The 17,270-nt window shown below is 40.6% G+C and overlaps 1 protein-coding gene across 2 annotated transcripts in view; it reads right to left on the minus strand.

The window, feature by feature from the left end:
* The window catches only part of wwp2 (WW domain containing E3 ubiquitin protein ligase 2), a 63,174-nt gene that overhangs the window by 43,955 nt on the left and 1,949 nt on the right, over positions 1 to 17,270 (minus strand). For both annotated transcript variants that reach the window (XM_085464791.1, XM_085464790.1), the window contains exons 2-5: positions 15,236 to 15,317; positions 10,124 to 10,280; positions 9,686 to 9,807; positions 6,350 to 6,487 (exon numbers count right to left, since the gene is read on the minus strand). In XM_085464791.1, coding sequence (XP_085320917.1) covers positions 6,350 to 6,487; positions 9,686 to 9,807; positions 10,124 to 10,280; positions 15,236 to 15,305 — 487 coding nt within the window. In that variant the 5' untranslated portion in view covers positions 15,306 to 15,317. The remainder of the gene's footprint in view (positions 1 to 6,349; positions 6,488 to 9,685; positions 9,808 to 10,123; positions 10,281 to 15,235; positions 15,318 to 17,270) is intronic.

Raw genomic sequence — 17,270 nt, forward strand, 5'->3', positions numbered from 1 at the left:
ACGACCAAAATCTATCTCAGCCCAAAATGCGCAGTTTGTGTTTAACTAAGCATTTATGAAATCACTTTATTTTTTTCCCAGTCTGTTTATTCAGTGTTGGCCACACCACCCTTTAATATCAGTCCCTATATATAGACATCATTGGGCAGTGACTGGGATTTTCACATCACATAGTTGCCCTCGTTTTGCAGACTGTAACGTCTCATCCATGGACATTTTCTTGTGGATACATGTTATACCGCAATATATACATCTGCCAGTGACACTTTTGGCTGAATTTCTGTCTCACGCTCTTAATGAGTTCCACAACTCTGGCACATTTAGCCAGTTAATTAACACAGTCTAGCGTGACGTCTCAGTGTTGACCAGTGTTAGTCAGTGGGTCGGATAATCTGAGGGTGTCTGTGCTGCGGTTTACATGTGGCTCCTGCTTCTGTGGGATAGGAAGCTGTGAGTATGTGGAGTGTGTATGTACGAATCTGACAGTTACAAAGTTTGCCAAAAGTTGAAATATAAGGGTTTGTTTATGAAGCCCACCACATGCGTGCGTGTGTGTGTGTCAGAAAAGCTGCCAGGGGAAGTGAGCAAACCCCCAAACTAACAGAGCTGCGTTCAGACTGAGAACACAGAGCCCCTTGACATCACCAGAAGTAACACACTCCCACCTTTATGCACTTTGTATATTCAAGCAGCTCACATACGGCTGAGCACACACACTCTGCAGAATGTAAAACACATGTGCGCTCACACACAAGTGCAAAAAACCCAAAACAAAACAACAAAACCCCCACACATCTGCATCGACACTCAGGACAACATAAAAAACACACACAAAGTCAAGTGCCTCAGCTTGAAACCCAGGATCTGGAGGGCACACTTCAGGCCTCTCCTCCCCCTGAAAAAACACACACACACACACACACACACACACACACACACACACACACACACACACACACACACACACACACTTGCATTCAACTTTGTCATCGCTGCCCCTGCAAGCTTGAAGAGGAAACCCCCCCCAACTCTCGCTACCATGCACACTGCTCCAGGATCACAGAAGGCGATTGTACTACTGAGCTGCAAGCAATGAGACTCAATTACGCAATTCTCTGCAACAAATTAGACAAAAGCGCTCCTGATGTTGGTGATTATGTGTGTGGAGAGGCTGCAGATAACAGAAAACTGGGGGGTGGAGGGCTCTTTTCGTTGTACGTCAACCTTTGACCTGCACACACGCTCAAATTACGGATGCACGCTTGTTTAACTGCATTATGAGGGCCTCGTTTTCACTGCATTCATTCGTTTATATCCAGAAAATGGTCTTACTTTAAAGCATGGTTCCACATTTTTCCATAAACGCGCTCACTCGCTTCCACGCCAAGACTTTGGTGAGAAGATCAAAGTCAAAAGAGCAGCATGCAAGCTTGGCTTTGTATCACAACTACTCAATCTTTACAAAATTATGCGTAAAAATGAGATGTTCCCACTAACCTTTCTGCAGCCAGCTCTAGCTGCTGGATGAAAGGATTATCCAGAAAGTCAAAGTACTCTGTTAAAGATCTGGATATTCAATTTTTTTTCTGTTTATTTTGAATATGACAACACTGCATTTAGGTTGTTTAGGTTGTTTGGGCTGTAAAATTACATAATAATTCTCACCTTTCAGGAACCATTTGAACTTTCTCTGCAGGTTAAGGAGTTACAGTCATGTGAAGCACGCATGATAAAATCTAGGCCGAGCTGATTCTTGTGCCTGTGTTCAGCCAACAGTACCTTGTGAAGCTTTTGTGCTGTCGTGACAAGCAGCATATCTCTGTAAAGCCTGTCTTTTCTTCTTTTGGAAACAATCTGAATTTTGTCTGTAGCACAAACGGGAGCCTCCAGCCCACCCCACGACCCTGAACTGGAGAGGCAGTTAGAAAACAAAAAAAGGATGGATGAATTGTTTCATTGCTGTTTTTGTACCATTTTCAATTAAACTCAGGGTTTATAGAATTTGCAGATGATTGCATTCTGCTTTGATCCACATTTTACACAGAGCACCAACCTTTTTGGAAACTGGGTTGATGTTGGAAAAACACTGTAAAGAACAAATAATGCATCAGAAATTTATTTTAATTATCTTTTAAAAGTCAGAAAATTACAGATAAGTCCACAAAATATTAGCGGACAATGTTTTTCCTTTTTCGTGAACTATTAGATTCATTGTGTCCACACTGATTTAGTGGAATTATTCATCTGGTGCTAACTGTGATGAAGTCCTGGCATGCAAATATGGAAAGAGTTGCCACAGAAACAGCAGGGACTTTGGCGACTGTGTCCTTACAACTTAAAAACATGTACGTGTATGATTCTTATGTGCATTTAAATCCAAACAATTATCTAATTATCAAAGAAAAGCCCCATTTACAGGATTTGTTTTTCCATCTTGTCCCTCTCGGGGAGATATATGTTACAACAGCATGCACACACTCGCACACCTCCTCTTAACCTCTCTTCACATCTGAACAGTCACAAAGAGACACATTTACGCAGCCCATGCTGTGGCAGGCCTCAGGCCTCACTGCTGGCTGTGTTCATTCAGCAGGATACACTGCGGGCTCTGTGTGGCGCTCTATGAAGCCTTGTGTGTGTGTGTTGCACAGAGAGAGGAGATGGATGCATGGAACCTCGCTATGGCTTTAAGAGCAGATTAAGAACACCGTATTTGTTTAAAAAAAACATAGACCCAGTCTTTGCTTCCAAACCATAAAGGAAGGCAAAATGTTAGTGTAGTGCTTGGGAGCGGAAAATTCTGTTGACTGAGAGTCAATAAGTGTGTGAAGTGTTTGAAATCCTTCCTGGCAAACTATGGAATCATTTTATATTGGTTTGGGAATAGCAATACATGAATGTGAAGATAAAATATCAACTGAGGCCACAGTTACACAGTGTCATATATTCTTTTAATATCATGATTTAAGTGTAACGATATTCTTGTTTTGTTATTCTTGGCCGGACAGACAGACTACTGGGACACTATTTAAACATCACCTAAACTCTCTACTAAAAACAACAACCGACTTTGGTGAAATGAATAAATACTCTCTAGTCTAACTTTACAGTAACTGTCATCAGGTATGACACAATACACCTGAAGCTAGCCACTGCATAACAAATGCTTTATCCAAATTCTTCAAAACTGTTATCTTTATACAGTTAAAGCAGATAAAAGCAATACAGAGAATATTTTCTGATGATCCAGCGCTTTCTAAAACTCAAAGTGCACTCAGTGAAAAATAAAGAGTTTCTAATGAGCAGAAGCCTGAGTCACCGGGAATGTGACGGCAGAAGGCGGACAGAGCGTGGAGATGTTTTTGGCAGAAGCGAGCTGGCACAAGGGCAATAAAAATAAATTTGTTGAGACTAACAAGAGCGTAGCCGCTTCTGCCGCTGCTTTTTCAGACACTTTCATTTGTCAGATATACGGCCTGGAGGCCAGGCCCTCTGCTTGTCTTTGGAAAGTGTGAAAATGGCAGAGGTGGTGGTCAATTTTTAGACTTTTTACTGTGTTTTGCACCAGGAAGCATTGTGTTCCAAGACATTAAGACAGCAGCTGTCAAAATCCGGTGCAGAGGTGTGATACAACATCAATTTAACAGCCTTCATGACATTACCCATGGCCTGCTGTGCCACTGGAAGGATGTTAAAACATGTCAAAGTCACGGAGGCATGTCAGTGCTTCTCTGACTTTCAACAGCAGCTCTTTTTCTAAGTGGAAAAAAACGACTTTGCACACTAAGACACCTCCAGCTGTTCATCGTATGTGTTGTGAGGATGAATCCTGAAATGCTATGGTGTTTACACTGCAAAAACTCAAAATCTTACCAAGTATATTTGTCTAATTTCTATTCAAAATATCTCATCACACTGGAAAAAAGACACAATCAGCTACAGAGTGACATTTCAGTGAGATATGGGAACTTGTTTTTAGTGCATCTTGGATCTGGAGAAACATCACTTGTTCCATCGGCAGATTTTTTTTCACTTATTTCAAGCAAAAATATCTTGTATAAGTGAAAAAAATGATTAATTAAATTCTATTATCTAGATATTTAGAAATATCTGAAGCAGCATTGTACTCTCAGAAAACATCAAAGATCACAGGTAAAATGCTGACCTTACTTTGACTGCTGCAAAGGAGACCAGGTCAGGTCACATTACTGCATGTAAAGGAGGCAGGAGGAGGCCAAACTACTTGTCAAGCTAATGAAATCTTCATTCATATAAATGTACATGAAATTACCATCAAATCTGACTTTTTCTCCATAATTTACGCCAAAGCCAATATGGCCGCTTTTGACAACGCACTTTAGATTTAAAGACTAAAGAACATGAGCAAACGTGTGTGTTGCCTGTTAGATAAAATAAGTGTAACACCTCTGGTCAACACATTAAAAGGTTATCAAAATGATCCTGGTTCTATGATAGACGTTACTTGGAGGTACAGTGCTATTACTGCTAACATTAATATAATTAATAAAACTGCAAAAATGTGAAGAGGGCGCAAACGCCTTCGCTGTCGCTACAAAACAAACATCCATTTAATGCACGCTGGTATTTCCTAATGAAATAAGTGAAAAATGTCACAGTATAGGATGTTCAAAACATCAGTAACAACTAGTTATTGATTACTCACACCTACTGACAAAGGATGGAGTCTGCTGGTTAAAGTCTACAATACTTAAACAAATTCCGATAAAAAAAAAGCAACAATAATTTAAAACAATTCGATAATTTAAAGCAATTCAGTTATTGAAGCATTTATTTTCAGGTTATTCACAACATTCATGCTTCAAACCTGCAGCAAAGGTTTACTTGTTTTTTTGGTGTAAAAGTGTTGCTACATAGCAGAACACTGCACCACCATCACACCACAGTCTGCTGAATCTTTAAATTTCAAGCTGAATCTTTTTGCAGTTAAACTGTTTCTAGGATTAAAAAGACAAATCAAATGCAAAGTTGCATCAGTCTACCAAACCTTAAGGCTCACCTTCACTATTCCTGCTATTTTTAATTGCACTATGAAATGAGGTTATGGCTCCCTGGAAACGTTTGTTATTGTCCTAAGGCCTTCTCCTGCGTGGGAACCAACAAATATTTTAATTTCCAAAGGTTTAGGCAGCCGCGTAGAGAACTCAGTGACTGTGGGTTGCTGGGACAAGGTTTCGGGAAACAGAGTATTTATGAAGCTTTGAAATTTGAATCACCTCCCTAAAAATAATTAGAGTTAAATTAACTGAGGTTAAAGGTGCTTTTTGGACACTTACATTTTTAAAAAGAGAGAGGGAGAGAGAATAAAAAAATAATCTTGCTTTAAGGCTGAAAACAATGTCAGCTTTTACTCGGCTGTCTTTAGTAAGACTAAACACAGTAAAATGTTAAGGCATGCTACTGTACAGCCACAGCGTAGAGCAGGAGGCAAAGTAGGCCAGCAAAACATAGAAGGCTTCCAGTCCCACTGTTTTTAATAAACAGTGGTTAAAGTACTTTTAATAAAGTAAGACTGTTAAGCATCTGCCTAACGTTTCATCTGATTCCTGTCGACACCCACATCTGGATAACTTTACAGATGTGGGTATCTTTAGACTTATTTGTTGATTCTCAGTAGACCATCTAAAAACTAATACAAATGAAAGACAACAATCAACATTAGATTAAAACAGCATTCGGCTGTCACCGGTGTCACCACATAAGCAATGTACCAACAAGCTGTCATGTCACCATGACGAAAAAAACTCCACTACAGAACATGTCAACAGCAACTGTATTTAACCTGAGAGCAAAGAGGGCAAGAAGAAGCGATTTAGACTATTTTGAACCCTTTGGCTTTTTCCAGCACTCATTACCAGGGCGGCGAGACACACAAGCATCTCACTGTACAGATATATCTGTGTGTGTGTTTGCTTTCTGGCAGTGCTACAAAATATTAAAGAGAAAGAGCAAGGGGAAAGAGGGAGAAGAGGAGAAAAACTTTAATACTGCGGTGTATTCTGTACTAATAAGCTGTCTGGGCTTCTGTGGGAAACTGTGTGTGTGTTCACTTTAATATAGCTTGTCTGACCGGTGTAAGCTTTGCCATGCACTTCTGTGTGCTTCTCCAAGGCTTCATGTTTGACTGAGAGCTTTCTTTGAATGTGCTGCATGTTATTTCATTTTTATATTGTGCACGGTGCAGCTGTGAGACAAATCTTCACATCTGTGGTGTGACTGCTTTGCGATGTGCTTTTCAGGTCATTTCTGTGCGATTACCTTTACCCTTGTGCATGTGTGCGCGTGCTTGAGAGATAAAGGCAGGACTCACTGTCTGCTGCCGTGCTGCCGTTGGGCAGCGAGCCCAGATCAACAACCATGCCGTCCAGACAGACGTTGAGCTCGCCTCCTGCTACAACCGAGCCTTTGTTCTCCGTCTGCAGCACCAGACTCAGCTGGACGTTCTCCACTAGAGGGTGGAAGAATGACAGACAAACAGAGAAAGAGGGGATGAGTGACTGAGAAGGCAGAGGGACAAAGGAAAATGGATATCCTCTGTTATTGCTCTAACAGAGGAAAACAGCGTGAAGTCACCGAATACCAAAAGGATTGTTTTCCAAAGATGTCGTCCCCCATTTCACTTGGAAAATATTCTGCATGTTAACAGATATACAGAAGGTCTGACTGATCCCCTCACACGTCCAGTGTGTAAAGTTGTTTTTAATTGCAGTATTTACATGAAGTAAGTCGTCTAGCTGCCAGATTAAGTTCCACACTGCACGTATGCACTGAATCTGCCCACAGCTTCCTGCTGGGCTCAGAGGCTTTGCTTTCACATCCACTTTGTTTTTGGTTTTGGGGGGTTTTAAATGCTCAAACCATTTCACAGTTAGAGAGGTAAGACTAACATGGTTTGGACATGAGGAGAAAAAGAGAAAGATCTCAGAGGAAGTTCATGGATGTATGAAAGGAGGACATGCAGAGTGGTTGGTGTGACAGCGGAGGATGCTAGGGATGAAGGAAAAAAAACATCCTGCTTTAAATGTTTCTCTAAGATATTTAAGTTAAAGTTATATATTGCAGCTTTATTTCATTTTAAATTAGATGAAGGGTTCAGGCTTTAAGAATTAAAGCTCTTGAGCATGTACCGCTCCCTTTTTTAAAGGACAGGTGTGGCATTTCTTCATCATTGACCCTGTGCACGAGAAAATGCTAACTTCCTGGTTTAAGACCGGATGTGGGGTTGTACATTACTTTGCGGTCAATCGCTACTGCGAAGATATACTCCAAAATCATGTCCAAAACTCGAAAACGGAAAGATCACGTTAAGTTACAAAGAGGAGAAGGTGGGAACACTCACCGCTGTTGTGTCATAAAAAATCTAATGATCAATTTTGACGTTTAAAGCGTTTAGATCGATCAGTTGCTTACATCACTCAACACAAGCAGAACTGCATCACTGCAGCAGAAGACACATCGTCCACATTCAGAAGCACATCTCTGTATAGTGACTGGTCTTATGATTTAAACAGGCAAATGTAAATCGCCGCTTGATTCATTCATTTGCTTAACTTGCTTTGGACCGTAAACAGGGCGCGAATAGGACACCGGAAACAAAGCTCCCCACAGGAGTTTCCGCACCGGAAGTAGCATATGCTAACGCACGCATAGTCAATAGAGCTTCCATCGTATCTGGAAGCCGTCGCTGTGATTCCAAAACACAGCTGCAGTTCAAGTACAACTCAAAAACCGTTAATCCTCAGACTTTAAAAATAAATCCATCGGATATAACAGGAACACTAGTTTAACAGGAACATCGGTGGACACAATAAGGAGCTTGGCAACATGAAGACCCTGACATCCAAAGAAAAGAGAAACGTGGTGCATAATCACAGGATCCTTTTTACGGTAAAAGGTCTTCAGAACACGTAGCCAAGCACACAACACTCTCCAGGAGGAAGGCTTAATACCATCTACACTTAAGATAAAGACCGGGATGGGAAGTAGGCAGTAAACAAGTGTCTATCAGGCTCTCAAACACATATGCCAAATTAGACTTTGCCTAAAAATTGTCTACAAAGTTCTCTGTACAGATGAAAGCACGACAAAGCACCTAAACTAAAAATGTTTTTATAAATATTTTCATTTGTTCAATTACATCTAAGAAGACCATGTATAAGATATAAAATGTCTGTAATAATGTGTCCTTTGATATTTTTGTTAGAGAGTGGGTACATCTTTTAAGATGAGTAGCAAAGGGAAGTTCACTCTCTTCAGCTTGAATGTGCAGGCTCAAGCAGGAGACGCCTAAGGCCATTGCATCCTAGTGCTCAACCTACCCCAATACAGGATAAGAGATCAAGATAAGCAAGATCCATCCAGTATGGCACCATCTCAGACATACTTACATTACAGTCTTATAACTCTAAGACTCGTCTGACTCAGTCAAATATGCAAGGGTAAAGAATATTAAACGCTTACAGAGGAGTTATTTAGCAGTAACCATCAAGCCAAAAGTTACAGAACACTGAAATCTTTTCCGAGGAGTTCATAACAAAGTTAAGTTAAGCTTAGCTGGCAATGTGCCACCATCACTGAGGCTACTGAAAAGGTTTGAGACATCCAATCAGTGTTACTGTTCAGTTTAAGTGTGAATATCAAATAAAACTCTCTGTCTCAGCACTGTTAACAACAGTTATGCACATTTTTACTTTGAAAGTAAAAAGAAAATTCAGGTGTTGCGCCAGTTATACATCTGCATGCCTTACCTCACTAAGTGCCTCTGAGTGGATGAAAACCACAAGCATGTGAACAAGGCTCTGGCACCCTTGGTGTTAGTTAGCACATCGTTCTTTAAAAGAAACAACTTATTCTGTAAGCTTGAGTACTTTCAGTTTTTTGCCAAATCTGCTGGTGATAAAGAAAGTTTTTTATTAGTATAGTGAGCTTCTGTCAAAGTGGGTTAAGATAAGCTGCAACAGCCTGATTAAAATAACTGACAAGTAACTATCAGAACTTCCAATGCTACAAAGAAAAGTAAGAAAAATTTAAATTCTATATATTCCTTGCAAGGCCTCGGCCACTGCGTGTAATTTTTAAGGTTATTTGATCTAATCTAACTAATGCACATGGATTTGGAGTCGGCATTTTAGTCTCAGCAGCCTCTCTCTGACCGTGTCTGTCGTGTATTTACAGCAATATTTTCGAATTTCCTTCATAGATGGTTGGTCGTGGCTTACATGATGATGTGATGAAGTCTCTGGAAGACACAGAACCTTTCTGTATATGAATGTATATGTCCTGTATACAGACTTTAAATTCCTTATACTGCTAATAATTTTGGTTACACGAAAGCAAACACTGTTTGGGTATGCTGCATATCATCAGAGTAATTCTGACAGTTCCAAAGAGGCTTTGGAAATTCACCAGGACTGTAATAAAAATGCCCAAGTGCAATTTTTAGGTAATTTTATTTACTCAAAGTAATATAGAGAAAATTTATTAAAAAGAAATTTTTTTTATCATCAAATAGCCAGGAAAAAAACAACGAGGAAAAACGCACAAACCTCTGTTAAGTAAGGTAGAGAAACACGTACAGCGAAATTGTGCTCGACATGCATGGTGACTCCAAACTGTGTGTGGGTGTTTGTGTGCGTTTTTTTCTTACTCTTGCCATCGTGCGAGCGCAGCGTGTCCAGCAGGTCTATGGTTGCGCTGCCCAGTAGCTCCTTTCTCAGGGTGTGGCAGCTCCACAGCTTTAGATCCAGACGACTCTGTGGCGTCACATTACTGCAAAACGGCATGAAAAATACATCAGCTACAAATGCTTCTGCTTACAGCAGCTGCATTTTATTATTGCATCCTGCTCTTCATCGCCTTTAGCGACGGTATGCAAGTTCTACCTCAGACAAAATGCTTTAAATAAGCTGACGGGAAACAAGTACAAAATCTCGATTAAATTTTATCTGTGTTAGAGCGCTACCACGACAGCAGTACAGTCCAAACACTGTCAGATGCATGCAGTTAATTTAATGTTCTATTGAATTGTTTTAACAATAAAACCCTGGCTCTCATGAGAGCCCGAGTGTGTGTGGTGCTCACTCACAGGGTGAGGTCTTCGTTCCACTGCAGCTCAAGGTGCCCGCTACGTTTGCCTGTTTTTTTGGTTTCACTGGTGAGGCCGTCTGCAGTCACCTCAACGAAGGAGCTCAGCCGAGAGTGCCGGTTCGGCAGCTTTGGGGACTGGGGCTTCGCCGACACCACTGCAAACACACACACGCATAAAGCATGTATCGTAGTGGAAGAACACATCTGTGGTTGTGACAAAACCTCTGCCAGCAGTGCAGCAGTGCTGTCATTTATGGCAACAAAGGACAATAAATGTTAACAAAAGAGAAGCATTTCTTTTTTTCATTGAGGTTTAACTGACTGCAGCTCTGGTAAGAAAGAGTCGGAGCTGATCAGATCCTCACGTGGAAAACGACAGTCTAATCACACTAAAGAATTTTAGTTCAGAATCAGAACACTTTATCAATCCCTGCGGAAATTATGTGGTCACAGTTACTCCAAGACAGCAAGAACAGCAACTACCTGAATTATATTAAATAATAAAATATATTGCAAAGTTACAAGATGTAACAAAATAGCTTACAAATAGTTCTAATATTATAATAATAGTTCTAATAAACAAATATTCCAGTACATTACAAAAAACTAAATATGACACTGAGACGGCCTTCTTACTATACCGACATCCTCTGTAAAGGATGTTCAGATCGTTAGGGTGTGTGCACTGTATGCTGTGCATTAGATGGAGGAACTGAACAACAGGAATGACTTCCTGTGTCGTTCGGTGATACATCTGGGCCTCACTGAACAGCTCCTGTGACTCGCCAACAGTGGGTGAGCGGGATTGTCCAGCATTGTCCTTTTCTTGGACAACATCCGCCTCTCCGACAACACCTTAAGGGAGTCCATCTCCATCTCCACAATGTTACTGCCCTTGTGGATCAGTTCATTGAGCCTGTTAGCATCCGTGACCCTCAGCCTGCTGTCCCAGCATGCAACAGCATAGAGGATGGCACTAGCCACAACAGACTCGTGTAAAATCCAGAGCGTGTCCAACAGATGAGAAAAGGCCCCGGACAATACAGACGGCTCTGACCCTTCCTGTAGAGTGCAGTGGCGTTTTTATTGTCACTGTGTAATACAAGGCAACACCCTTCTTTTTAAATCAGACTGACTGGTGATTGTATATATGCAGTTTCTTCATCCAGGTGACCATGGTAACTAAAGCTAATGCAGCAATGCTTCCAAAATAACTGGCCAAATAAGTCTTTGTAGGAGTGTTAAGATGGCTGCCAAGAGGCGATGTGTACATATAGGATTCTGGATCCTGATTTTTATGAGATTGTTTTCTATTTATTATGTAATAATGTGAAGCAGCGCGGTGTACACTACCGTTCATTTTAGGTCACCTGGAACGGTTCTCAGCGGTGCTGGAGTTAAAAGTTAAATAAGTGGTTCAGTAAATTGGACAAATGTTACAGCGTACTGCAACACCCTAACAGAAACTCCTTGGACTGTGTGTACTCCTGCATGTATACTGGCTGTTGTGAGTATTTTGTTACACGCTGTGTGCCACGGCCTGTTCAGGATGGATTTGAAGTACACGGAGTGTATCAGACAAATACAAACTTTGCCCTCTAGTGGAAGAAAGGAAACCACCTTCATTTATTTAATTTTTATTTATTTAATAAAACGTATTTAATTTATTTAATTTTGGGGGAAAAAAAGAATTGACTGACCACAATAAAGCCTTCATGTTAAAAAAAAAAAATACAAACAAAAAACATTGCACTGTTTACTTATGCTCCATTTAAGGTAGAATGAATATTTGAAAGTAAAGAAACTTTTTGCATCCACTGATTTCAAGCTTTTTTGTTCTCTTTTTTTTTTTTTTTTCATTTGGAGTGGGGTAAAAGTGTACATCCGGACATTGGCGAGCTCAGAGGCTTGGAATTCTTGCAGGCCTGCTGAGACTCTTGTTATCGCATGTATCAGTCCTCAGAGGAGCTGATTTCTTCACACTGAATCACAAAATCACAAGATTGCAAACTGAAGAACATGCTGACTAGCAGCGTGTCGCAGAGGGCCTCTGATCAGGACTACCGACTGAAAGAATAAATGTGACAGATTAAGATTAAAAAAAAAAAACAGACAGACAGACAGAGGGGTTTCCATCTGTACTTTTTCCTTTGCAGTGAGACCTTAGCAGATCCACACTGGCAGCAACATGTTGATGACCTCAGATCTTCTGAACATCTGGCATAATAGAACATGACTCATGTGAAGTTCTCTAGAAACAGGGAGGAAGTGACACGGGGAGGTGGGAGGTGTGCCAGAAATGGAAGAACTGAAGTAAGTTTCAACAGTGTGGGAGGATGTGGGAGGAGGTGGGAGAGGTGGAGGAGTGGTAGACAGCCTTTGAGAGCAGATCGGTAAATAAAAAGGTGAGTCAGTGTTCATATGATCAAACCTATGGTTATGACTCTGGTGCAGTTCAAAGACATAATTAAGGAAAAAAGTTCTGATGAACTTTTTTTCGTCTCTTTAAAGATAAGGGGCAAGAAAATTCATTTTATTCCCGGCAGACTCAAGTGATTCATGCAAAAACAAAAAGTGAGTCAATCACCTTATAGCTTCATGTTAAAATATTACAGCATAGTACAAAGAAAGATTTATAGAGGTGGAGTTATCTGATGCATGGACGCTAGTTTCAATCAGTAAAAAAAAGAAACAAAAATGCTAAGCTATGCCTGACTTGAAATTTTGATTCAGATCTGCCAATCAGGAAGCTCTACAGAGGTACGTCATTTCTTTATTATCCAGAAGGAGAAGGCAGAAGGTGTCGGCTATCCAGCAGTTCAACATGAACACAGTGACTCCATATCCATGCAGTTATCACTGAAGCCATTCAAAGCTCACACACCTGGCGCCAGTTTGTTCATACTGATGCTGTCACTACCTAAGTTTGCATTTGCACCATCTGTTTACAGGTAACGACAAAACAACAGCTCTCATTAGCAAAGCTAACTCGAAAGTTCGAGTTACGGATGGGTTTTCTTTTTCTCAGTGGTGGAGACACAGTCTTTTGTTCAATATTTATTAACAGGCACAAACAGGCACTTGTGTTTGTGCATTACACAGTTTATGAATGCATGCCTGAACACCAAACTGCTAACGACGGGCTCTAAAACAAACTAACCTAAACATGCAGACTTCAAAACGCTCAGGTCATATATCCTTATATCAGGTCTATGATGCAAACTCATATTAAAAGGTAAGAAATACTGTTACTGTGATGTTTTCATCCTTTTGACCATTTCAAGTGTTGGATGATTAAACCAAGCAGGACTCTCAGGCTTGGATTAGACTCACTGTACGACACTGTTCTCAACTAAATCGATTTTTGGAACGACATTGAATGACGTCTCAAACACATGAACTAAACCTTTTGAAAATTAACACAGAAAAAAACTGTTTTAGAAAAAAAATCTCTGCATTGACACAGTTACTATGGTAACTTATGCTGGACACATGACCAATGAAATCTCTCAGCACTGAGCCTGAAACAGAAAGTCTGGAGCCGTAAACAAGGTTGTGTTGTAGGTAGCACACTCATCTGGTCACCTTAACCTCCAGTGAAAAACCACCAAAACCTCAAATCAAAATCTTTTATGTGCAATTTGAAAGTCGCATTAAATGTCGCATTAAAACCCCTGCAGCTCTGCTGAAGCTGCGAGCCCTCCTGCTGCCTCAGTCGTTAGAGATAAGAACATAAAAAGTCTATCACAGCCATCTATAGTGAATCTTTTTTGTTTCCTGACTCCTCCATTAATTAATAAAATTCACTCAAGTGAACATGATCTATAAGCAAAAGGCTTCCTCTATTCTCCAATCTAGTGTCAGGTCATCATTTGGCTCTGTTTCTCCTGGGTTAATGCATAAAACTAACAAAACATCACCATCTGTGGGAGATCACTGTCATTCTGCAGGTTAAAGTGCACCGTATCTATATTTTCCTTGATTATCGCAAGTACAGATCAGGATTTTAAATATGTGATATTTTCAATTGCAAATCGGATTTGTGAAAATGAAAATCCATCAGTAGATGTGGCATTTACATTGATGCATGCGCCAGCTGCGATGTAGGTGTTCAGCTGATGAGCTGAGAGGTGTTAGACTGCATAACTGCCTGGATGGACTGAAATTATTTATTTAAACCACGGAGGGAAAATGCTGCAGTGCAAGGTAAATTCATCCAACGAACCAAGGTGTGAGCTAAGTGAACTTTAAACTTTGCGGATCCTGGTCTTTACATTTTATCAAACAGTCAAACAAACTAAACTAGGAGAGAAACCTGAGGGTGTCTGGATTGTTCCCCTCATTTCCTGTTTTATTTTCTAACAGCTGTTTGTCTTCACCTTTAGTTATTTCTATTTCCGCCTCTTCTCCAACAGCGAATTACACACCTACACACCTACAGGTAAAACCCCCAGTTTCCCTTTCTTTCTTGCCAGGTCACCTTTGTACTTCTGGCAGTTAACACCTCTGGGCACATCTCCGGTTTTCCAGGTAAAGTTTTTCCTCTTTGTGGTTTGTTTGAGTGTTTCTCTGTTTAAATTTTTGCCTTTTGTGTTTACATTGTGCTGAACCCTGGACTGACATGAAGTTGGGGACTTTTTGGACCTAACTTTGCCATCTTGCAGTTGGATCTTCATCTCTGTACTGAATCCTGGCAAGAAGATAATATTGCATTACATTAAGAATGAAAATCCTCCTTTATCTCGCTTTATAAGTCAACGTTTATGTCAGGTAGCGACCAACGCTGCTTTTCTCAAGTCAGCAAGCTAAAAAAAACCCAAATATTTGTTTGCACAACAACAAGTACAGCCCCGCGTCACTAATCTGGCCCCTCCAAAGCTGGTCGCAGCTCATCATTCATGGTTTCACAACCAAAGCAGCACTACTTCAAACAGAAAGGACATAGTCACATTATGAAATATGTTTATGGGTAATAACATATTGTCTTATGCTTGGAGAAGGGATAGCCAGATAAAGAGATTAAAAAAAAAACAGAAGTACCTGTACCACACTTCTGTTTGCGGTATCAACATTTTGTCTGTGTGAGCAATAAAGTAGAAAAAAAAATTACCTTTCAAGGTCAACTGAGACTTCTCAGTGGTCTGGGCACTGCCAGGTCTGCTCACGCTGGCAGCTGCCATGACATCACAGCTCTGTAACACAATCACAAACACACAAAATATTACAGTATACTGTCACTGCCTTCCAATCAGGTGTGTGTTGGGTGATACAGCTCTTCTATGCAAAAAATATTGTGGTGGAGGCTAGGGCTGGCACGATTTGTTGACTAGTCACGATTACGTCGACTATCAAAATCGTCGACGACTGATTTAATAGTCGACGCGTCGTTTGAAGCTTTGTAAGATCCCAAAAGACGCAGGAATAAGTAGCAGGATTTAAGAGTGTAATAACGGACTGAAACAGAAGATGGCAGCACTGCATGTACAAGGATGCCAGCTGCCGTTAAACCCCGAAGAAGAAGAAGAAGAAGCAGCTGTGTCCCAGAATTCATAGCGCGGCCCAGCTTAGTTTCCAACAATGGCGGCAGCTAGTTAGTTTTAATATTACTCTTATTATTCTTTCTGGGTCACAAAATAAACGTTTAACATATTTTCAGGCGAGAATGTAGCTGTGTAAACCTCAAATATCGGATCAGTTTATCAGGACACCACATATTTTCAAAAGCGCTCCGACGTTTTCGGAGACGTCTGTTACCCACTAGCTCGAGATGCTGGAAAATATACTCCGTTGTCCTGTTATATTTTAGATAGCAAGGAGTTTATTAAACTTCACCGAAACAATCTGCAAATTTCATTAAAATTTAATAAACTATCATCTTGTCTTTATTTTTAGTTAGCACCTTAAAAGCTTAAAGCTGTAAGCTAATGATAGTTATATAAGAGCAGATGCTGCTGGTGCAATAAGCTGTAGTTTTACGTCCAGTGGATGATGATCTGATTAGTCGACTAATCGCATAAATAATCGGTGACTAGTCGACTATCAAAATAATCGTTTGTGGCAGCCCTAGTGGAGGCAGAATTTTACTGCATTAGATGGTAAATCTGGAGCAAGAGGTGGATGACATAGCTTGATTTATGTGCAGTGTCTTGAACGACAATCTTGAAAGCAACGAAAGTTGTCTCATATTATTTTAACGTCACCAGCAGAACATAACCCCTCCTTCAGACAGAAAAGCATAAAACTCCCACCACACTGCACCTCCAGTCCTTAAACACTCACTCCAGGGGAGTGATAAGTGATGTTGTCTAAGCACATTTCGCAGCATTAGAGAGAAAGCTAGCTGGGATAACCTAATTCAACGGGGCAAAACATCATGACATGCAATCACGCATCACTTATAACTGCACAGTTACAAAACTCCCACAAGCAGAAGGGAATTCTGAGTCTTTTAAATGACTGGAGAGGTCGTATCACTACATTCACCGGCAGCAGAGTGAGACACGGGATGAACAGGATAAAGAAGCAACAGAACACAGGTGGCGCTACCCCACCCACAGCAACAGGTACCAGGTGGTGATAGTAACGGGTGTTTTTCCTCAAGACATGACAATTTATGCCAAAACATCTGGAAGAAAACATCCAAATGGAGTTTGTTTCAAAGCAGCTGTGCAAACATTAAGGCCAATGAGCCCGACCGATGTTTACTTTAAAAACTGTGGCGTTAGATTCAAGTCAAAAGCAGGACTCAATGATTTCCACAGCCAAATATCCACCTTCTCTTAACACAGCAAAAAGCTTATTTATTGCTTTAGTTATTTTATTATTATATTATTTTTATGGTCACATTAAAACACTTAAAAACAGACGTTACACATACTTAACTCAGCAGTCAGCTCAGATATGTTAATGACCACCCAAGCATACACACCGACTTGTTTCAGCATTTTCTAGTATAACGCTTCCCCCACTAACTGGCTCAGACTTCACTGCCATTCAGCTGTTCCCACAAAAAGGATCTCTCGCTACAGGTCTGCTGCTCTCTCCTGAACTCCACCTGGCAAAGGTAGTTCTACTGCTGTAAAGATCTGCTGAAGGGCCACTTTAACCACAAGCTACACCCTACAGCTCACCAAGCCTACAGAGCA

This window comes from Copadichromis virginalis, linkage group LG7 (assembly GCF_057382275.1).
Source record: "Copadichromis virginalis isolate Kocher_CV1m ecotype Utaka linkage group LG7, C_Virginalis_male_GT1.1, whole genome shotgun sequence".
Lineage (NCBI taxonomy): Eukaryota > Metazoa > Chordata > Actinopteri > Cichliformes > Cichlidae > Copadichromis > Copadichromis virginalis.